The sequence below is a fragment of the Lineus longissimus genome, chromosome 4, assembly GCF_910592395.1.
Source record: "Lineus longissimus chromosome 4, tnLinLong1.2, whole genome shotgun sequence".
NCBI classification, from domain to species: domain Eukaryota; kingdom Metazoa; phylum Nemertea; class Pilidiophora; order Heteronemertea; family Lineidae; genus Lineus; species Lineus longissimus.
Window position 1 is genome coordinate 24296841 of NC_088311.1, and position 23501 is coordinate 24320341.

General features: G+C 43.3%; 1 protein-coding gene and 1 long non-coding RNA gene across 3 annotated transcripts; one reads left to right on the forward strand and one right to left on the reverse strand.

Moving 5' to 3' along the window:
- The first annotated feature begins 1812 nt into the window (after positions 1-1812).
- On the forward strand, positions 1813-11504 carry LOC135486724 (choline transporter-like protein 1). Of its 2 annotated transcripts, none has more exons than XM_064769793.1 (18): positions 1813-2006; positions 3037-3159; positions 3862-3963; positions 4274-4416; positions 4718-4963; positions 5379-5487; positions 5796-5859; positions 6275-6383; positions 6840-7053; positions 7437-7503; positions 7887-7945; positions 8363-8469; positions 8673-8816; positions 9242-9357; positions 9692-9858; positions 10111-10203; positions 10591-10683; positions 11142-11504. In XM_064769793.1, exons 2-18 carry the CDS (start codon positions 3064-3066, stop codon positions 11229-11231), a joined length of 2019 nt encoding a protein of 672 aa, XP_064625863.1. In that variant the 5' UTR covers positions 1813-2006; positions 3037-3063; the 3' UTR covers positions 11232-11504. The 2 variants fall into 2 exon arrangements, with proteins under 2 accessions (XP_064625863.1, XP_064625864.1); XM_064769794.1 differs by having other exon boundaries at positions 3037-3141.
- Positions 11505-14034: 2530 nt separating this feature from the next.
- Positions 14035-16787, reverse strand: LOC135487268 (uncharacterized). The gene is made up of 3 exons (XR_010446797.1): positions 16690-16787; positions 14875-14967; positions 14035-14492 (listed from the first exon to the last, which is right to left on the reverse strand). It is a non-coding gene; the product is annotated as an uncharacterized LOC135487268 (long non-coding RNA).
- Positions 16788-23501: the final 6714 nt, after the last annotated feature.

Sequence of the window (23501 nt, forward strand, 5' to 3'; positions counted from 1 at the left end):
GTGTGTGCGGGAGTAGATAATGTAAATGAATGATGAGAAATAAAGAGAGTAACTATTGATTGTATATCCTACAAACAATTTTTTTTGGTATTTTTCTGAATTAACTCCGTTGAGTTTACCGATTTCTCCGCGATCTTCCGGTGGTGGTTGCTATCCCATTGGTTGAAATTAATTTAAATCTTCATGGGAATTCGCTACATCATATGCCTAAGAAATTGGCCAATTATATTAACATTTTTATCAGAGAAATATCCGTCCTAAATAATGACAGAAAAGGGTGGTTTATTTCAATTTTGTGTCGACATGATCGAGGTCACGTGACATAAAAACAAAACAATCGCACACACCCGCCCAAAAAGGCACTTTAAGAAAAACAAATACGTTTTTCCAGCTTAAAACCACACTGACGACTAAGTTATATTGGTCTACTGCCCAAATCTGAAGTATCAAATTGAATCACAAACTAGAACTAGCTCTATTTAGCTATAGTTGCGTGAAAAATTCGGGTGAGCGACGTACATTCTGTACCCTAGCGGCCAATAAATAAACTACTTTCAGCCGTCTGCTCCGGTCTCGTTAGGGAGTTTTTCCCAAATGTACGCGATGATGACGTGCCCCATTAACAGGACGTAACATCTATTTTAAAATGCGTTTCGAAAGTGAATGCATGAGGACAACCCATTTGTGTCGTATATCACTGGAAACGCCCGATTCCCGTGAATAAGGTCAATCACAATGTATTACATTACCAAAACAAAAATGTGTCGGAAGGAACTATATGAGTGGTCCCATCCATCGCACCCCCCCTCCAGCAGTATGACACAGAAGGGCTAGTTGACTGTCCGCCGGGGGGGTTTGGGGGGAGCTTCCCCCCAACGCACTGGTAAAAACCTATGTCGACGGAGGGGGGTTTGGGGGGTGTCCCCCCATTGTAACAGCTGTAGTTGTTAGAGCTTGCACTTAACATATGCTCGTAGGGGGGTTCGGGGGAGCTCCCCCGACCTAAAGGGGGGCTCACTAAGTCCTGACTTTACATATTAATCCTACCTTCTGCAAGGCCGATACTAATATTGACATGCGACATTGAGAAATAAATTCAGTCAGTCAGGCAACCACAAACGCTTGGGTTGGTGAAGCCGTCAAAATCACATTTCGATGGTTAGTTTGACGTGTTTCAAAATAGAACTTGATCCCTCACTGTCGGGTTTGGTTCTCTCACCTAACGCCGCTTGGGTAGAGGTGCCATTTCGCCCAAAACCCACTCGGCGAGGCGCCTCGGCCTTGGCCTTCATTTCTCGCTCTACCCTCGCACGGTAGCAACACCTCCCGTTTGGTCTAACCCAATGCTATTTCACCATGCGCATATGAATTAAGCATAAACTACCTAATGCCATTTAATATTGTTTCTACGGTACTTATTCATTCGGCGCATGATCTAAATGCCCTTAGGTATGTCTCCCATTTACAATCAACGATCGCATTGCCATTAACCGATTTATTTTGCGTTGAGTTACAAGGAAACTACATGAAAAAACACTACCCGTATCCGTTGAGCCTTTGGGCTGGGCTCAAGTGATGTTAAAATTATTATTGGAAGGAATGATGCCACTGCATTAGAATGCCTTGCAGTAGATAAAATGTCAAGTTTGTGATCATGGAGTAACCGCCGGGTTTGAGAAAGCAGCTTTGTGAAAGAAGGTCAAAGAGAAACTGTCAAAATTGGCGTAGCATATTCAAAAGTGCAAAATAGGGGCACCTTTTTATCATTTTCATTACCTGAAAAAATTTCAGCATCATGTGATGTCATGAACGTCATCGCGAATGCCTGTCAACAGAGCGATGACGTCATTAGTGTAGCAACCGCTGCCTGGAACACATCAATCATTGCACGGTGAAACAACGAAAACGCAGTAACCCTCTCTGATTCTGATTGAACGATTCCAGGACATTCGCCATTTCGATTCTTTGTTTTTTGCCGTAGCCCGTCGTGGAGAGTATCAAATTAGGTGAGTGAGCGTGCTTTCTTTCAGATTTTGTAGAATGTTTTTCTGATCACCTGGTGTGCCAGCTCGAAGTTCAACCAATCCAATGCGTGAATGCGTGAATGGCCCGAAAGCGCTTCAGCTTCAAGCCCCCCCCCCCCCCCCCCCCCAAGCACACACACATAGACTTTTGGACATTATACGTCGAAAAAGTTGAGTCAGTGGTCTCCAATTTCAACCGCATTTCGGTAAATTAAGTAAAGCCATCAGCGTCAAGTTGCCGGGTGATTTCGATATAGAAAAGTCATGGCAAGTGAATTCTCCGTGGCTCTCACCAAGAACATGGAAACGCGGATGATCATCGCGTTGGCTGTATCAAGCAAGACCAATAGGTTTTTGGGGCCAATAAAAGCACCTAATAATCCGATAAAGTTATCGCCTCATACATAAATCAATGTTTGCTCTATCGGCTAATGAATTAGATATGTCTTTAGCATGTTGTTTTGGCGACAGACATAGAATTACACAATTGTTTTATTAGTTATTGATTTGGCAACGCAATAAAATTATTTTGTGCAGCAGGAGACTGTACTCCGTATTCCGATCTTTTGTAAGATGCATTCCAAAACATATTGTAGACAGCACTGCATTCTCTATTGTGGACTTTGAATTATGGTACCACCACTGGCCAAAGTTTACACAAAATCGCCATGTTTTGTATCCCATCACGGTATGAATAAACACCGGAACAAAATCCGCCGATCGTCATCAGTGGCGCTGATTCGAAACTGGTCAGACAGTTTACTTGCCAACCGTCCCTAATTAAGACTACCAGTACCACCATGACAAATGGGGTGATTACATGATGCTCCCAATAATTGCGCTTATTCGTCGACAAACACTCTGATGGCGTAAATTAATACGTAATGTTAGCCCGGTCACCATGGCAATAAAAAAACTCTGCAGTGTACGGACACGACATCAGCCATTTTTGGTCTGCAAAACCTGATATTGGGTTATTTACATATTCTAAGATGGCCTACATTATTTTCAGGTATTGTGAGCCGATGGTGACGTAGCGATGGGTTGTTGCGGAGGACCCCCTGTGCCTCCGGGGACACGGATCCAACCGGTCAGGACCAATGGCTCCACCGTAGACGTAAGTTTAAACGGACAGGTAGGACAGATACTCAACAATTTAGATGTCCTTTGCACCGCACAAGTCAGAGTTTAACAAAACTGCATCATGTTATGTACACATCTCACCCAGATTCGAAGCAAAGTCATTCACATCTCATTTTATGTTGCGGCGTTGTTCCGACAAAGCTGTCCGTTGGAAAAAAAAATCCCGGGTGCAAACACATTAGATTTAGAAATAACAAAATTGTTCAACAGCGGGTAAAAAAATGCCAAAATTGAGCCCGGGCACTCATACAAAGACGTCACAGTGAAGCCAGGCCGTGACGTCACACCGCAACCGGCGCGACGTAGCAACGACGTCGTTGAAGTTTTCGGACGGACAAATTTTGAGAATCTGCCACAAAAATTGTTATCTTTTCGCAATTGACCAACATTTTATAAGGCTGTTGTTGAAAAACGGTTCGCCCGGGGAAGGCCATCCGAGTCCCCCTGGCGCTGGCTCTGCCTTGGGAATAGCAAAATGGAGGGTTGTGCAACATGCGAAAAGACTGATGAAAAATATGTAAATAAAGAAGATTCGGTAAGTCGGACAACTTTTGAGGACTCAGAGGTTTTGGATGAAATATAGCACTTCGGTCCACTGTTGCATATTCTGTGTGAAATTACCAAAACTTCTAATGCCATTTTCTCGTTTATAGTAGTATTTGTTAGATTATCATGAAATACTGGCTGCTTTCAGCCCGACATCCAGGAGGAAGATGACTTTGACGGGCCACTGAACGACCGATCTTGCCGCGATGTTGTGTTCCTCATTCTCCTTATTGCATGCCTTGGAGGGATGGTAAGCTATACTAACGATTTAGATTTAGACATTGGGACGATCACCACTATTTTGCACCCGAAACAGCCGAAGAAGTTGCAAAGATTTATTGAGCGTACTTCCGATCACGCCGGACATTCGCGACGTATGCAAGGATCAGTAAACCGAAGTTGAAAAGCACATGACATGAAAACCCGTTAGTCGTTTCATGTCCGTCTTGGAACAGGAAAGCCCGCTAAAACTAAATGATGTCATGCACAGAAAGGAAAATCACACTGTTCTCGTTCTTGTAGTGTGGCCTATCCTAACCTCCCTAATATCTGCATTCCAGGGTTACGTCGGCTACCTGGGTGTTATGTCCGGGAACCCTAACAGGCTTTTGTTCGGAGTTGATAGCTGGGGTAATGTTTGCAACCAGCCAAACACCCCGATTCCAAACGCCACGAACAGTGGGAAGGACATGACAGGGCTGATGTAAGTATAATGGCCTTCAAATCACGCTAACATCAGATGTGGGATTGTGACGAACGGGCCAATTCTGGATCACCAACATCTTGCGAGAAAAACGGCGAAACCAGCCAACAAGTAAGCTACTAGTGCCTGGTCGAGGTATCAGCGTTGAATAACGACCAGTTCACTTCTAACCGTTTTCAAAACTGTCTAATAATTTACTGAAACTTGGGTTCAACAACTTACAGTAAAAATTGTTGGAATAACTATATTTCATCTGACAACGTTGCTGATTGATGTTCTTTTCAATCTGTCCATCCTGCAGGAACACATTCTACTACTCCTTCCCTTCGCCAATCGACCCTCTGGTGAGTCAGATAGTCCAGACAGACAACACGGTCATGTGCGTGCGGACATGCCCTGGCAACTCGACCATGTTGACTCCAGCCGACTACGCCGACTTTGCCACCACTTCCAACTCTCGTGTCTGCTTCTATGACCTTGACCCTTCGCAGTACAGCCTCGCTTCCATTTCAAGCGGGCAGTGTCCGACACCTCCTGTCCTGCCACAGTAAGTTGAGAAGATGATTTTCACTGCGATCTCCCAGCCTCGCCATTGGTAACGGTTGCTTAGGAGCGTACATTTGGCCTCTTCCGGTTGGTGCCTTCCGGGAGGCAAACGAAGCGGCGTCCTTTCATTGGGAGATTGTTTTCACTGGTGAAGTTGCGAGATGTACTTTTTCTGTCATCCCCGTGCCCACCGGTTATCAACAAATGCACGTCATAAAACTGTTCACGTTCTATTAAACATGCGATCAAATGAATCTGAGAACTCAGCTAGGGTCAATTTGATTGAAGGTTGCAATTTTGTGCACAATTGTACCAAGGGGGTAAGAAATGTGTTTGCGTGGATGCCATCTTCTAAACGAAACCATCCAAACTGAATCTGTCTCTGAAAAAGTATTCCCTTTACTTCTTGATTGCAGTGTCTCTGTCTTGAACCGCTGCGTTCCGAAGAATAGAATCGACGCGGCCGCAGCTGTCGCCGGGGCTGTCACAAGTATCCTCGATACAATCGACAACGATTTCACCGATGTAAGTCAGACCCTATGGTACCCAGACCACGACCACTGGATTGGGCGGTCCAAATGACCAAATTCACCCCTCTAACCCGACCAAAGGGCCTAATTGCCGTGAAAAGACGAATGCTGCCATGACTTCTGTTAAGAAAATGTTCAACAACTTTGGCGAGAAAACTTAATCATGCATTTTGTCCCTTGATTTTCAACTTCACTAACGGTAACGCGATCAGTCAACTTCGGTCCCATGAGTGGTCGTGTTACCGGGGTTCCACTGTATTTTCATACGTTGACAACATTCCAAACGAATTTCTATTTTGGCAGAAATTCGTGCAAGACGTTGAGACTGGTTGGAAAGAGGTGTGCTACCTCGCCGCCATATCGTCGGGTAAGTTTTAAATTCCACTGCATTAGGACATCCACAGATATCCTGAGAGATTTCAATAGTGCCTCAATTATAAAGTTGACATGTAACTCATGACTTTTTTCTAGTTTTTCTTAGAGGAACAATGACTGTTTCAGTGCAGCAGGCCCCATGTTCGAAATAACGTTAGTCTCTACATCTGAGGTCATGATTGGATCTCGCTTTCACACGGATGATCAGTGCGAGTTTGAGTCAGAATCAGCGTCAACCTCCTCCTCAAGGCAGTTCTCTTTTTTATTTACGAAGCAAGGAGTGTCCATCCAACAATAAACAGCAACACCAGCAACAGCAACAGCGGGTGCCGCGCCCTTGTTTGGAGGTTGTCTCAGCGTAGGTTTCCCGTGTGATCAGAAACTAGTGCTCTCTTCGTACGTTTCAGGTGTTGCGCTCTTCATAGTTGTGGTGATGAGATTCATCGCCGCTATCCTGATCTGGACCATGTACGTCCTGCTCATCCTGGCCTGTCTTGGAGGCATGGGTTACTGCTGGTAAGGCTAACTCACACAGTTCGAAACCGACCCATTAAATAGGAATAGAAACCACTCTCACTTGCCTAAAATTTAATATCACGAACTAGACCGTGCCGACGCGCGTAGATACCTCTGTTTTAAACTGGTGATCTTTGCATTATATGCCAGAGGTATTTTCAAATTGAAAGCTGAGTGGCTAGGCAAATGACTGACAAGTTTGACCCTACCTTCGTGACCTTGATAGATAGGTTGTCAGCGATTTACATTGGGTAAGAAAGTTCTGAGACAGCCAACACTACTGCTTTAATTTTAGTGACAGATTTTGTTCGCTTTCAACATCGAAAAGGTTAACCGCTCAAGCATCTTCCACGCAAGTCAACCGTGCCCTGGAAATGGTCATCACCAACGGCCTCCTCCCACTGCTTATATTCATCATTTCACCAATCACTGGACACGCTTCCATTCCACTTCCAGGTACAATTGGTACACAATCCAATACGCTGAAGTAGTCGTCCAAGAAACCGCCAAAACGTGGTTAGCCTATGCCGCAATTGCGACGGCTGTTGGTCTGGTCATATTACTGATCCTGCTCATTATGCGCAAACGTCTTGCCCTGGTTGTCCAGCTCTTCCGCGAGGCGGGTAACGCACTCGGAAAGATGCCTCTCTTGCTAATTCAGCCTCTTTGGGTTAGTATGAAATGCGGACACAGACAGCAGTGTCTTCGTCATTCACTGAGATTTCCTTTCCTTGTCGTTCGTTCTTGCCGGGTGGAGTCATTCTCTACAGAGAGTATAACCACGTCCGGACTTGGAGTTGCGACTGCGGAGTCCGAAGAGTGTTATAGTCTTTCAAATTTTCATCAAAGTTGACGGTATTTTATTCATTGTTAACAGATCTAAGGCTTTGTCTGCTTTCAATAGATTCATACACATTCCAAAGTTCCAAGTATCTCTTAAACGGCCTGGCTACGCCCACGAATGAACTCTCTTGTCATCGCAAGGACCCTCACCCAAACTGCGTGTATACCGAGTAAGTATTTTATCAGCTACTATTATTCCTGTTTTTTCAGACCTTCCTTTCATTTGCGGCAATAATGGGTGGCATCGGGTATATCTTCCTCTACGTCCTCACATCGAGTAAGTACAATTGTTTATAATCACGTTCACTGGTTGTTTACAACGTGTTTGAGGATGACACGATCATGGTAGTGTCAGGTTATTGATTATCATAATTATTATCATAATTGTGTGAAGTTCAATGAAAATGTGTTCAAGTTTGAATGAATCAAATGAAGTCGAAGTCTTGAATGTGTCAAAATCTGTCATCATGTCAAAACAACCCAAGTCTGATTTAGGCTTTTTTGCCGGCAAGCCCTTCATACGATGCTTGAATGGAATGTTTTAGAAGGATATACTAAAAGTCTCAAGTTCCTTTCGTTCTCCTTAGTCTTATGTACACGAGTTTCGGACTGTCCGCACTCTACGTTATCATGATGAACGAAGTGTGTTTTCCCTTTTAGGTCAGCCAGTCGTCAGCCAAACAGGAAAGGTGACATTCAAAGACGATGAATTATTATTTGTAAGTAAAAAAGTCATGCAATTCGCTCTATGCACTAGGCTCGACTGGTCATGGGAAACGACTGTCTCTCAACAGAAGACACTGTCACAAGTTGACAGAAGATATATCAGGCCGACATGCAGTTCAGTGGTCTGTCCTTTAAACTTGGTACTTATGATCAAACATTTGCCTTAAAACTACGTCTAATGAAACAACCTTTGTCGTTTCCTGATTGCCTGAGATGCATGGTTCACACGGACAAACTTTTCACTTCAATGTCAACCAAGCCGAGCTTAATGTTTCACAATGTTTTTAGAAACCGCACTTCACGATCTAACAGGTCATCTGAAGAAAATACTAAAGTATCATATTGACACTGGCTTTACTAACTTTATCTCAACCTGATACCAATGTATCTATTCTCATCTACGTTTTCAGTACCTGAAATGGTATTTCATCTTCGGCGCCCTGTGGGTGATGAACTTTATCTTGGCTTGCCAAGAAGTTGTGATAGCAGGAGCTGTAGCAACCTGGTACTTCACAAGGTCAGTATCGCAAATCCGATAAGGGGTCTTATTTTGGAAATCGAGGGAACAAAAAGAATATTACTGAAATTCATTAGACCTCTTCCCTCCAAAATTCCTATATGTCTGATTACATGTTTTTTTAGAGAATGATATCGGAGACATGGAATATATATGGTGTGCTTGTTGCTCAGTAGTTGCTTCACTAGTTACTTCTCTTACAGGGACAAGAAGAACAAGCTCGGCTGGCCCATTGCTCGCTCAACAGGTCGACTCATCCGCTACCATCTCGGCTCTGTAGCCTTTGGATCCTTCATCATCGCGGTGGTGATGCTCGCCAGGCTCATCCTGGCGTACATACAAAAGAAGTGAGTAACAGATTGCTTTCCTTCAAATGGATTCCTGTAAGGACCTAATAACAATTGTTGAACCAACGTAGACTTGATCTTTAACCGGTTAGATATTTCGCTTAAGGGTAACGTGCAATGCTGCTTTCTTACAAATGTCTTCCTGCATGGACCTGATCGGATTACATCTGCTGGACCAACTTTAACTAGGACTCAAACCAGTCTGATATTTCGATAAAAGGACACTGTACGTTGCTACAAGGGCTAACCCAAAGAGAATAACCTACCCCAAACTCGAAATTGTTAAGAGAGTTTCCTTTAAACAGAGCGTCCCTGAGTTATCAGCCACTGCAATTCAAATCGATGCAGTATTACGCCATTTGCAAACTATACAGAAAAGGGCCGCGACTGTTCCTGAAAATGCTATCTGTTTTACCATTCTTCAGGTTGCATGGACGAGGTGGTCCAATTGTACAGTTTCTGCTGAAATGTCTCCAGTGTTGTTTGTGGTGTTTTGAGAAATTCCTCAAGTTTCTCAATAGGAATGCCTACATCGAAATCGGTAAGTGGTACCGGTTTTGGCGCTGTGATATCCATAGCTTTTCTATTTAGTGCACGAGTTCTGCTGACACTGGAATATCAAAAGGTGTCTTGTTCGAAACATTCTACATGTACATGTATTTCATGGATGTACTTACCTGTTTCGAGAAGAAGTTGAATATAGAAACCATACGCACATACATGTACACTAATGTGTTTTGTCGTATAGCAAACAGTACACCCAACTACAGAAAATGCAGCACATCGACCAGAGTCGATGACATAATGTGTAGACTTTATGTGTAAAATGTACAAAAGACTTCATAATTTGAAATACTTTCCGTTGCCTTTTTCAGCAATCTACGGATATAATTTCTGCAAAGCAGCTGCCAAAGCATTCTCGTTGATTGTGAGCAACGCATTACGCGTGGCTGCGATCAACTCGGTGGGCGATTTCGTGCTTTTAATGGGTAAACTGATGGTGGTCGCCATCACCATCTGCATAGGATTCGTACTGGTCAAGGTAAGGACATTGGGCTAACTACATGGCGGGTCAAAGGCCAAGCTGCATGTTGGCAGGTGCGCAGTATCTTTCCTAGTGACAATGTATGCCTCAAAGTCAAAAACTGCAGCATTTGGTCAATACAGAGTGGAAGTGAGTTTCTCATTCATACACTTTATGACATGTATGGAGCCGTAGCCAAATCATGTGCGCTGCCTACTCCCCTCAAATCTATTATAGTTTACTTACTCCATTGTCATTTCTTCTTTCCAGGACAACCAGGAATTGAACTACGTGTGGGTTCCTCTGCTTCTTGGCGGGCTCGCATCGTTTGTGATTTCACACTGCTTCCTCTCGGTCTACGAGGTAAGAAAACAGTCTTTAGTGTAAAGATTGGTGCCCGGTCCAACCGCACTGAATGGCATGGTACATGATGAGACGATCTCCTGTCCCGACGTCACACCCGGGAAGTCACAGCTCCTCGACAGCCGATGCGATGATTTTCCCTCCTTTGCTGAGTTGGAATAAGCTCATTCATCGCTCACATTCGCCTATTGAAACTGTGTCTTATTGAATCTAATTGTGATGTTGATAAACCAGTAGTCTCATATGACTTCTCCGCAACCCATCAACACCAATGTGGTGATTCAACTTATACCGGTTGTGGACCACCGGAAAAGACAGTAGACTCGAAGGGCCAAGATAGTATTTATTTGTCTAATCAGCTGAGTGTTTTACTACATTCTTCTTAAGATGTGTATCGACACGATCTTCCTGTGTTTCTGTGAAGATTCGGAGAGGAATGACGGCATCACCAAACCATATTACATGAGCAAGAACCTGATGGTAAGTGCCACTAGTTCGTTGATGCTGCTGCTGATCACCATCTAATACCCATTCCTTGACGAGAGATTTCTAGTGTAATCCAAACTTATCTGTGATGCCGAGCCAACAAACAGCCTTGGAGAAACTTGGTTTCCGTTAAACTGGGCCTGGCTGATCAAAACAAGTTTTGTCACTAACTAAACTGAGTGTTAACTTCTTCAGTTAAGTCCATTAGGCTAAACGCCATGTTTAGTGAACGCCAGTGTCAGTGACTGCACTTATTTTGGTCAACCGGAGCCAAATCATTCCAGACAACTGATGAATGCATGAACGAGTGAATAGGATGTACGGCTCGGACATGAATGCTATTTTTGTGACGTCAAAACCAACGATCATACAAAATCAAATTAAACAGTCCGCAGAGACGAACACAGAAACATTGATCACGTTATCTATCAACGATTCCTTTCTTATTCCAGACATTTGTAGAGAACAGCAGAAAAGCAATCGAAGCTCGGGAAAAGTACGACGCTGCAAACAAGGCTGTCCGGCGTGGGTCCGAGGCTTAGTATAGACAATCATGGTGTTCATCCGCCCTAAAACTATTGTGATATGAGCTGTATAATATATGAGTTGCTCTTTCATTGCTGCTGATATTGAAATCATGTAAAGTTTAATGTTAAATTATGATAAATTTCCGTCCAAGAACTGCAGTTTGTATTTAGAAAATCTACGAAAACTGCTGACAATGTAATAAACAATATTTTTCAGATATTTTTTATTCATGCGATAATCTTGAAAAATCTTGCCCTATTTTGATTATGTGACATAATCTTACATTCCGAAAGACTATATTTCTTGTGCAATAAATATAACGTATTCACACTCTAACTTTGCCTTTAATGTGTTCAAGTGGGGCATCGATAGCACAGCGGAAGAGATGATCAAGACGCCGTGGATTCGGCCGAGTCACTGCTTGGTTCCCCTACTGGTCGAGTTCAAGTTACCACCTCTTCTGGTTGCTCCTTGAAACCCTTGATTGATATCTGTGGAGACCGGGGGTAATATGGCACCAAAGGTCCTTTGAACGGGGAAACAATGTGGCCGCTGAACGACTCTAGATGAGGATCTAGCAAGGAAAAGCATACATATCTTTAGAGAAACTGACGAGATATGATTGAGGTGCCAAAGACAAAGTACAACTTGAACAAAACTGAAGGGTTCGTACTGATGATGCACTACAACGTTGCTCTAGAGTAAGAAATAAACGCCAGTCCGAAACTGATCAAGCTATACGAGTACAGCGAATGAAAATGCATTCGATATCATGAAAACACTATTCCCATGCCAAACCAATGTTTGCTGAAGAAAGTCGCTGCAGGCTTAGATCGTGTTTTGTCAGTTCATATCGAAGGAACGAGACATTGGAGGATTGTCTGAGTCTATTTCTCTACTGCGACGAGCCATTTTATGATTGACTGGGTCAGGATATAATCTTCAGGTAAAAAACATGTTTATTTTCTCTGGGAAGAGCGTAAGCGAGTGGTGTGCCTTGGCCAGGTTGTTTGAACCAACTGGTCAATGATTTGAAGATAGCTTTATCTTTAACTTGGCATCGTAGTTAAAAGCGTACGAAATAAAGTCTAATATGTCAGAGAACATCACGATCAGTGCTTTTGACCAATGCGCCCATTTTGCCACGTTGTATATATCGTTTAAATGGGTTCAAGGGGTCCACATTAATACTGATTAGATGGGTTCAGGAGCATTCGTCGCGGCGCCAAGAAAAATGACGTCGGCGAAGATGATGTTTTTGGGGATGTTGAGTTCATAATGACATGAAATGAACCCATTCGTTTCAGTGATGACCAATCGTCGGACAGTTATCGCATGCGTGTGTCTCCTGCTTGTTTTCATGGTCGGATGTAGCAATGGCAAAGGTAAGTGCTTGAACCTGGGTCCCCCTCACGGAGAACATCGGTAACTTTGTACCAGTAGAACATTGTTTCCTCACTGAGAATAATTGGCGCTACGCTATCGTTCAATGACAGATTGAATTACATGGGTTGAGAGACCGAAAGGCCATCGTCGATTACTATCTGAAAGGGAGACTATAGGCAGGAGCCAGGTAGGTCAGATTAAGTTGCACAAAGTCGCCGATAGGGTTTCTCTCCTATCTCACAGTGTATCGAAAATATTCACCCAGTATTCCAACGGTGCATATTAGTCAGCTGAAGACAAACAGGTTGGCCTCTAACTCCTGCCTATAGCCCCCCCCCCCCCCCACCCCCGATCTAAAATCGTTTAATCTCTGTACTTTCTTTCCTTGAACTGAAATTGCCTTTACAACCGTACGTACTTGGTGCTCCTCTAGGTTGCACAGATACTCATAAAGACTGTGCGATGTGGAGCAACTACGGCGAATGCAAGAAGAATCCGCTGTATATGATCCCGAGCTGTGCTTTATCGTGTAGGAATTGCGAAGGTGAGTATGCATCGAAGTTGCGATACTGGTTAGTGGTGATACCCGGCATGTTGTCTGACCAAAGCAATTTTCTAACCTTATAATAGTAACAATGTAGCGTGGTTTACAGTGTATAATGTACTGTGCGATGATTTGATATCACCGCTGAAGGCTGTTCAGTGGCCAGGGTGCCGTGCTAGATTCCCGAATACATGTTATAACCAAAATTTCCCTTTTAACCCTTTTCCGCTTATCTAGACGCGAGGACCCAACGCGCCGCGTAGCGGCAAAATAACGAGGCTGATGAAACATTTATAAAGGGTCACCGTGGCCTTATTAGGGAGGTTTAGCGTGATTGTGGGGTTGTTACTATTTTGCTGTATATCGTCACGAGGAAAGAAAAGCATGCGAGCTAACGCCAACCTATTTACGTAAAGTGATAATTAGAAGGTATATACATGTACATTGATCATCGGAGGGTCAAGATGGTTGTACTCGGGGCAAGACTATACAATGATACTGGGCCTGGTGCATCTGGTCCTGGGGCTGGTGTTCACCGGGCGTTTATGGAACAGGAGGACAGACGCATGGGACATTGACAGCACCCCTCGCAACTTGAAGCAGATTTTCTACGGAAGGTGGCAGTATTACCAGGGAGTAAACATGACACCGATGGGTAGTCGCCGATCATCATCTTTTTGTTCATGGACTCGGCGCCGTGGATTCCTATATAATGAGAGGAAGGAACGCCGTCTAATAAAGTGTCGTTCCATAACTTTATGATGGGCCAATCAAAGTGGGGACGTCAAGGGTCACCGAGGAGAGGATGACAAATATCACGATCTTGTTTTTAACATCTTTATTGAACAATAAATCATTAGAGCAGAATTTACAACTTTTTTCTGGGCGTTTCTACAGCCGGAAATAGAAAGTCCAAGAACCAAGCATTCTATCACCCACTTTAATCACGAGCTATTAGCATCATGGCATCAAGTACAGAACCATTGATAGCATAATCCGACAGAATACATTAGGGCCAGCACTTACTTGGCGTTACCTCATGCAGTTAAGTCCAATCAACTTAACGCCACGTTAAAAGACATCATCAACGGGCTTATGCAATTTGAACCACCAAGCGGTATTTCTAACAAGCAGTTTTGAAGGCACTACATGTGTGAACAGGTGCCGCCACATTTTGGTAGGATTCGTATCCTGGTGGAGCAGAATGGAATGACCACTGGAAAACGCGTCCTTCCCTATTGGTTGGTGACGTCGGGTTAAGGTATGGTTCTACTGAGACTTGGCCCAGAGTTATTTTTCGTCTCCATGGAGGTCTTTTCACGGAGAGAAGAGTTGTTCCATGACCCTGAAAATGAAATAAGATACATGTACATTGAAATTATAGGGAGCGTCTCAGAAGCTTAATTGTTGTGCCCTAAAGACCAGTCTCCATCTCGTTTGTGAATTTGTTCCCCTGTGCATTTATTGCGTACCACTACCATTCTGCACAAATTGCAGTTATAACCCTGCCCCTGGGGTATCGATCCGAAGAGTCCGTACTGAACTTCCAGCGCTATTGCCTCCATAGCCTCCGCCCATAGGAGCTTTGTCTCGAAGCTGAGCGATGTCAATACATTTGAGGGTCAAGATGGAAGAGACGTTTCGTTAGCCTGCTATGGATATACGATCACATGCATCAGGTGCAATTGGATCTGAGTCGTATTTGTTACACAAGTTCTGCATCCTACCTGCTTAAACTGGGCACTGCCACCTCTCCATTCTGAAGGCTGGCACTGATCATTCTCACTTTCACACCTTAAGGGCCGCGGGGTCAGTCACCTCTGAAATCATGAGACAGATCAAGTTAATGGTCAAATTCAGGAGTAAAGATCAATATTTCCTTCCAATACATTCTCAGTGAGACTTACCTTTCACTTGGACAATCGCAACGTGAAATAAGACAATAGAGACCTGTCACTTAACTTTTCCAGGCAATGTGGTCCATCAGAATAGCACCAGGTAGCATCCCTACTAATGCTGTCTTTATTATACCTTTAAAGGCACGATGGCAAACTTCCATCGCCAATCACATCAAAGTATGTTGGATCAAACACCCACACAGGGTCTCCTAATTATCATGATCATATACATTATTAAATAATAAAATGTCGCCTTCTTTTTGGCGAAACCGAGACTGAATTATTCACAATGTGTTCAACTGCGTTCATTTCGCAGTCAATTCATTTAGTTACCAATGTATGCCTTAGAGGGGGCAGAATGGCACTGTTTAGACAAGAAGCCTCTCCAACAGCCCCAGGAATATTGGATAGAACGGCACTGTACTGGGTCCCAGTAATAAATATTGCCATAAAGACATATGATATTGTTCTGGGACTTATGTAAGATTAGTTCTCTCCGCCAAACCCAAGACTGAGGGATTAAAATCTTGTGTTTATAGGCTAACAAATGCAAACACTTCCAAGTGAACCCCCTACAAGAGAAGAGTGGCTCTTCTTCTCTCCGACTTTGACACCCTACTGCGAACATATCAATAGATCAGCCAGCGGTCCTCGGTGTCGCCGCGTGGGTTGTGTCCAGTGAAAGTGTTTGCAAAGGTCAGGGAACCACGATCTGACATCCATAACCAGCGTATCCCCTTTTCATGCCAGTTATAGTCGGGTGCTACACCACAGTCGGGATAGTGGCCGCCAAATGAATGGTTGTTGAATCTAAAACTGTTAACTGTTTACGTCAATTTACATAGGCCTACAATGAGACAAACCTTCATGAATTCAATAGAGGTTTCCACATCAATGGATAGAACAGAAGTGTACGTGATTGCCTCCAGAGCTTGGCAAGTAGTACATTTGAGCAAATGAAGAGAAGAGGAAATCTACTATAAATTATTATTAAACTCTGGACTGAATAGATACAGTACACACTCACTGCACATGCTGCAGATAATGCAGGAAAGTGTACTGTATGGGGAAGGGAGTGGCAATGTGTAGAACTAGTGAAATAGGTCTAAATAATATCACCTCTTTCAAACGGTCACATGTGAATATCGCTAAGATCTTACTTGATATAATGCTGTTGGTTGTTTGAATAATTTGGGATTAAAAACAGAGAAATATGGGAAAAGTTGGATAGAAATAGGTGGTGACCTTCCACGTTGGCTCTCAGCTAACTGACTGGTGAGGTCCAGTTTGTGAAAACACACCAAGAGGAAGCAGCACCTCAGTTGACCTAAATTAACCCTACTAGTCCTAAACAAGAAATGATGGCATGCATCACGCAGATTTAACATGATCTCTTCCATCTTCAACATCATGACTTGGACGTGCGCCTTTAGGTTCTTTGAGTAAATGGTATTTGATTAGCGATAGCAATTAAAATTGCCGTTGAACATGTACATGAAGTACAATGATGTACATAATTCACATGTCTAGCTAGAAATTTCAAACTGCGCAGTTCATTCCCGCCTTGATTGTATGACTATTTCTACAATAAAAACCCTTTGAAATCAATCCATACCTTTATCAGGAATAGATACTGTGCCATACCTTCTGCTGCAGCCGTTTTGATTTGTTTCGGAAAATTTGAAGGAATTTTTACGTTTGAAATCGGAGCAAGTGTTCCCGCGATGTTCTCCGCAGCTCACACACCAACCAACTGGCGTTCAAATCAACCGCGACCGATCATGACCGAAGACAATACATTTGACGTAACATTATCCGACGGGGCAAAATACTCTCCCCCTTGGCCGGCCAGAAGCAGTAATCTGCTCACGAGTCTTTTGTTCTGTCAATGGATCAATATGACAGGCATTGTCAAAATGTGGGCTTGGCTTTAGCATACATACTTGTACATACATGTACACTGATTTGCCGAGCTGTGGAAATGCATTAGGCAGGTTCCGTAAGCCAAAGGACGACGTAAATGCATTTTTTTGAGTCCCTGCTTTTTTCGGATAATCAAATTCACTATAGTGAATTCACCGTTCACCATAGTGAATTCACCGTTCACCATGGTGAATTCAGAGTTTACAATGCTCACCATGGTAAATATTCCTCACCGTCCCAATTCACCACGGTGAAGTCCGTCAGTTTACCATGGTGAATTGTGGATTTACCATGTTAAAATTGAGACACATTCTTCGTAAGGGATATCATGAGTGAGATTTGGGACTTGTTAACGTAGTTGGGGACCGATGGGATTCGAACCAGCGCAAAAAGACCCAAGCAGCGTCGCCCACCGCCCCCAACCCCGTGCTGAATATGTACCGGCTACCGCTCTCTCTATTTCAACTGTACTTGGGTAGCTAAGTAGTCTGAGGCGCTGACCCGATTGGCTCCTCTTTTTGCGCTGGTTCGAATCCCACCGGTCCCCAACTACGTGAAATTGAGCAACTTCAACGTGTCAATACACGATTCTGATAAGACCGCCCAAGGATTTTATTTTTGATTCAAAATCCTTGGGTCCTCCTTGGGCTCGTAACCTATCGAAGCAGAGGTGAGATGGCCATATATATGTGGGAATTAAGCCCCAACTGTTGAAAGCGCTATGATACAAGTTATATGACTATTTCAAATTACCATACTTTTCGTAGAATGCAAGGATCAAGACGCTAGTTGTCGTGACTGGGCTAAGAAAGGCTTTTGCAAAACGAAAACTGAGATCATCCCAAAATGTCTGACCGCTTGCAACCCATGTACCATAGGTAAGCCTTATGTGCTATCGTTTTTTTAAAGAAAATATAATTTACTTCGTAATTCAATTAAGGAAGACATTCCTTAAGAGAAATTGTTTTGAATGCATGAAAGCTATGTATTGAATTGAACCACTCGCAAGACAACTGAAGAGTGTTCAATTCTTTTCCCACAAAATAAGCTTACCGTCAATTTTCAAACATGCAGGTGGTCATCGTCATAATATAGAGATCTCATCACCTTCTGCGATTAATTCCCCAGCAGTGAAAGTTTGATTGAGATTTGATTGGATTATTTTAGACTTTTAGTAGCCTGGTGAGATGCGATCTCTAGTGAGAGGACAGCATTTTGACGTGGGCTGAGGGATGTTAAAACAACTCAATCACTTACCTTAAAAGAGATGACTCATTATATGTTCCTGAGTTGTGGCTAAACTAGATTGTGTTTTAAGCGCTCCTCTCTTCTCTATTCCCATAGAGCCGTACGCCAAATCAAAAGGGTGCATGAAGCTGTACCCCGATAAGCGCTCCAATGGCGGTAGCAATGTCAATTGTTTACCCACTGGCTGTCCTTGGACTTCGGCGAAGTGCCGCTACTTCTGCAGCAAGAGGCGTGACTGCAAGGCAGTGGATTGGGACGCGATTAGCGGGACGTGCTGGATACATAGGCAGCAACATAAAATGTTCTCGTATCAGAACATGGCCCACTACAAGAAAATCGGCATGTGCGGAGGTCTGTAACTTTTCAAATAAACGTATTCGAAATTATTCTCAAGAGAAATCGGAAAGCCCTTGTAGCAATGAAAAATTATACCTGCCAGTGAAAAGGGTGTTTTATTATTGCTGCAGAAAGATTATGATTAGAAAAGGTATATAAATGTCACAAGGGCATTGTCTTTGGTATGCAAAGAACACACAGAATTTCAGCAAATCACTGCATAGCTCAAGTTCTCTGCTAGGTCTGAATCTAAGTTAACAGATTTAGGACGTTCTTACCAACTTAACACACGTAACGAGTACGATATGAAACAAACGAGTTGAAATTTTTGTATACAAATCCCGTGAGGTACACTCATTACTTCAACTAGTTCAGATTGTTACCATAATTTAGGATGTAAGACCCCTCCAACAGTTAGGAATGCCACCCATGATGGGAAAGTAAGGACTGCTAATGGTGATAAAGTGAGATACACGTGCGCTATTGGATATACATTCGCTGACGGAAAACCCACGAAGGACATACTTTGCCGTCATGACGCTTGGGAGCGAATTGAAATTATGTGCAGTGGTGAGTTCCTCGGAATCAAAGTAGCGTTCAAAGAAAGGCAATTCGAGTTGGCAAGGCACTCCTTGTAAATATTTGGTCACTTTTGCTTTTAATCCTGTAATGGATTAGTATGCCATCAAGGGGGAGTTATTCGCCCAAGTCGCTTAGTGCTGAGAAACTGCGATAATATCCAGCTCTGATGAGGTTCGGCCCCGTTGGCCATTCATAGGTACATGTACTTACCTTTTTTTCTGCGATACAGTCGTCCGCTGTGGTCCACCAACAGCAATAAAGAATGCCATTAACAACTTCAACTCGGCTGTCGACCGGGATACGTATGGAATCATCTTCCGGTATTCTTGTAAGCCAGGGTATCAACATGTCGGCGACAAGGCTATCAAATGTCAGGCAAATGGGAAGTGGAAAGGATATTTATATTGTAGTGGTAAGAAGAGCCATTTGTATTGAATTTTGGACGATCAGTTAAAGTTATTATGCCAAACCTGCCAATTTGAGTCGCGCGGTGCCGTTTTCCTAACAAGAAGACATCTTTAACGCATGTTTTAGTGTAGCAAGCTTTCGCCGCCATATACTTCAACGAACTTACTGATCATTGTAATCTTGGCGTTGAATGACTTCTCACAGAATACTAGTTCAAAACGAATGTAATTGCAGCCCCCAACTCATGTAACGTGCCGCCGAAGATTCCAAACGTCTCCAGACAGTTCGACCCTCGAATTGACTCGAATGCCATTGGGGCGAACTTTAGCTACACGTGTGCACCCGGATACAAACATGGCGGCGCTGACAAGTCGATCACGTGCCAGGCAAACAAAACATGGAAGGGAAAAGTCAACTGTAAACGTACGTAGGGCCTACATTTGATTCGTTTTCCATAAAATTATTCATATGCGTACAGCCGGGAAAATCCTTGCCGTGCTTTCGAAATACATATGATGTCCGTCCCAATGTTTTGCCCAGCCCCTTACTTTTTAGGTCGGTCATCACCTTTACTAGCATGTCTCTCACAGTTTGTATTTCCTGCTTTGATTTAGCTATCCATTGCGGACCTCCACGAAAGGTTCGGTTTGCTGTTAAACAGTTTGACCTGGTGTACGATAAGTCGGCATTTGGCAGTACATTTCGCTACACGTGTAGAAAGCTTTCCATTCATGTCGCGGATGAGGTTATCAAATGCCAAGCGAATAAAACTTGGAGTGGACGAGTCAGGTGTCGGGGTAAGTCAGTACTTGTTTGGACAAAGTTTCAATCGCCAATGGTCTGGGGTCTCGCTCGTGAAGGGCGATCAAATTGACGGACGGAATTCGGAAATAAATATTTAAAGAATCGCTGACTGACCGAAAATGCCACGAAAATACATCAAAATTTCAAAAAAGTGACAGTAATTCATCAAAATGGAATCTTCAAACAAATGGAATTGGTCTATGTTATGACTACGCAGGATGTCCTTGTGGGTAGTGGAGGAAGAGACGACTGAAGCTGACCACCCTAAAAAAAGTAGAAAAAAGACTTATGGCTTTCGAAATTTCAGTTCATCTGTACAATTCATGTATATTTTGGCCATCTGTTTAGCGCTGGTCTGCTTTATACCGCCAAAGGTTCGCCACTCTGTCAACAATGCCGCTGAGACAACCTTTGTCGGTCAGACGGTAGCATACCGATGTGCGGTTGGGATGGAGTTCAATGACGGCAGCCGTCTGAAGAGATTAAAGTGTATGAAATATGGCATCTGGCCCAAGATCGATAAGACGTGTCGACGTGAGTATCCTTCGGAGTGGATGGTGGCATCGGCCTGGTCTAAAAAACACGATAGGGTGCTGGAAGTTGATCCATAAAATGCTGGTAGACAATCACGACGATATTGTGTTTTGGTGGGGTTTTTTATATCCTCCGTCGTAGGTTGACTAAGCTAATTTTTCCCAGACATTCCTGTTGAACTATCATCCTGATTTTGGCCTAAATTAGCGAAAAGTTGACCCTTTCTGACGAAGGTCCTTGATACGGCCATAAAAAGACACCAACCTCAACGCTGCATGTTCAAGATAGACTCGATGCATTGCTCGACATGAAAATATACGTACGGATCACATTTAATTTTGTTGACCTGGTCTTGTTTCAGACATCCGTTGCCCATCTCCACCCGAAGTCAAGCATGCCAAGATTGTCAACTCTGCCGCCTACTACAACTACCTGTCAAAGGTACACTACAGATGTGATAAAGGTCACCGTCATGTCAAAGATAGGTACATCAGGTGCTTGATCAACAAGAAGTGGCAAGGCGATATCAAATGCATTGGTGTGTATACATGCTGATTATTCTTTCAACCTAACTTTTCAATTTTGTGTTTGCAAACAGTCGCCATGCTGTTTGTTTTTAACTCAGTCGGTCTACTTCGTATGGACGTTAGTTAATGTAAATGACTCATTTAATCAAATAGCCATTTGGTAATAATTTTCAATGTCAACAAAACTCAGTTTCTCAAGCCGTAAACAAACTAGAAAACAGATGCTTGCATGAAGAGCTTCTCTTGTTTTTTGCAGCCTCGACTGGTTGCGGTAGGCCGCCTATTGTACAAAATGCTATAAAACAATTCAATCCAAGAACGAATAAGTCGACAGTCGGGAGCTCATTAACATATGCTTGTAAAAAGGGCTATGAACCAGTCGGTGATGTCACGATCACATGTGGTTCCAGTCTCTACTGGAAGGGTGATGTACAATGCAAAGGTATCTATCAACCTGGATTGCTTTTGGCTATCCCAGAAACTTTAAGTCAGTTATAACATTTATGGAAAATTAGATTAGATTAAATGGAATGAAAAATGATGTTCATGAAAACGGACATGTACATTGTATATGTAGTTTGCGTGTACTTTATAGTACATGAAGTGCATGGGGTGCATGGGGTGCATGGGGTGCATGGGATGCATGGGGTGCATGGGGTGCATGGGGTGCATGGGATGCATGGGTGCATGGGGTGCATGGGGTGCATGGGGTGCATGGGATGCATGGGATGCATGGGATGCATGGGGTGCATGGGGTGCATGGGGTGCATAGGGTGCATGGGAAGGTGTGAGGTTCTTCCATCTTCAGATCATAATCGGGGCACAATATCTTATGAAGAAATGGCAGCTATCCTCTTGAGGCTCCACTCTTTCACTTCTTCATATTGAATCGTCGAATCGAGTGATTAATTACTACGCCTTAGGAGCTAAGTTTTTGTGTCATACCTACTCTCTTTACCGACGTACGTCTTTACCTTTCAGTTGTATCCTGTGGAATTCCGACCCATCCAGCCAATGCGGCCAATCGTTTCGACCCCACCAACGACAAAGACACATACATGAGTGTGTTCAGGTATACGTGTAAGGAAGGACACCAACTGAAGAAGGGCAGCTCCATCACGTGCGGGGTGGACGGGAAATGGAGAGGACAAGTTGCATGTTTGCGTGAGTCATAAATCATTGTGATAAGTGCTTAAGGTTAACTTTTTTGGGGTGGCAACTTTGTTATATTTGATGACTGCTCACTTCTTGGACTTCTTGGAGAGATCTCGCGTCAGAGCTTTCTGCCATTTGACTTGAGAATGTAATTGGATTGACTTATATTGTAGGCTATAGATGGACCCGGTTCACTGCGGTTTGTACAATTTCAGCTGTGGACTGCGGCCAGCCAAGATACTATGCGAATTCCAGCAAACAAGTCACGAAAACAACGTTCGGAGGGAAAGTATACTACACTTGTGCTGACGGCTCGAAGACTCTTGTTAAGACTTGCAATACAAACAAGCAATGGGAGCCAAGTGTCGGCATAAAATGTAAAGGTAAGAATCCCGACATGGCTTAAAGGCCGTGTTCCTCACATGTTGTGCCCTAAGAATAACCTACCAAAATCACAGTGAAGAACTTTGTGTATTCGCTGTGCAGTTTGAGAAATTAATGGCAAGTAATGGGCTAAAATGTGTTGAAATAACGAATTGAGTGAAGAACTATGAGATGACTTTTAATGTTGATTTTGTAACCCCTATTTCTTCTCTTCGAACACGTGTGCTTCACTTTATCTAAAACAGTCCCTCAAAGTCCAAGATACTTCTCATTTGTCATTTTCTAAACATGGCATTTGACCAAATTTCCAATTCATGCTAAAAATCACGTCTGTACTTCTTTTATTTCAGAAATGTCAACTGATATTCCAGATACTGGGGACGTGGACCTCGGTGATTTATAATATCTCCATCCGATAATTGAATATTCCTTGACTACTTCGTTCAACCATCTGAGAGATTTCGGATATTTTCACAAATTAAACAACACACAAAATGGACTGTCAGTTTAACAAATTTGAATTCGAGACTTTATTGTTGTTGCTATGTACATGCC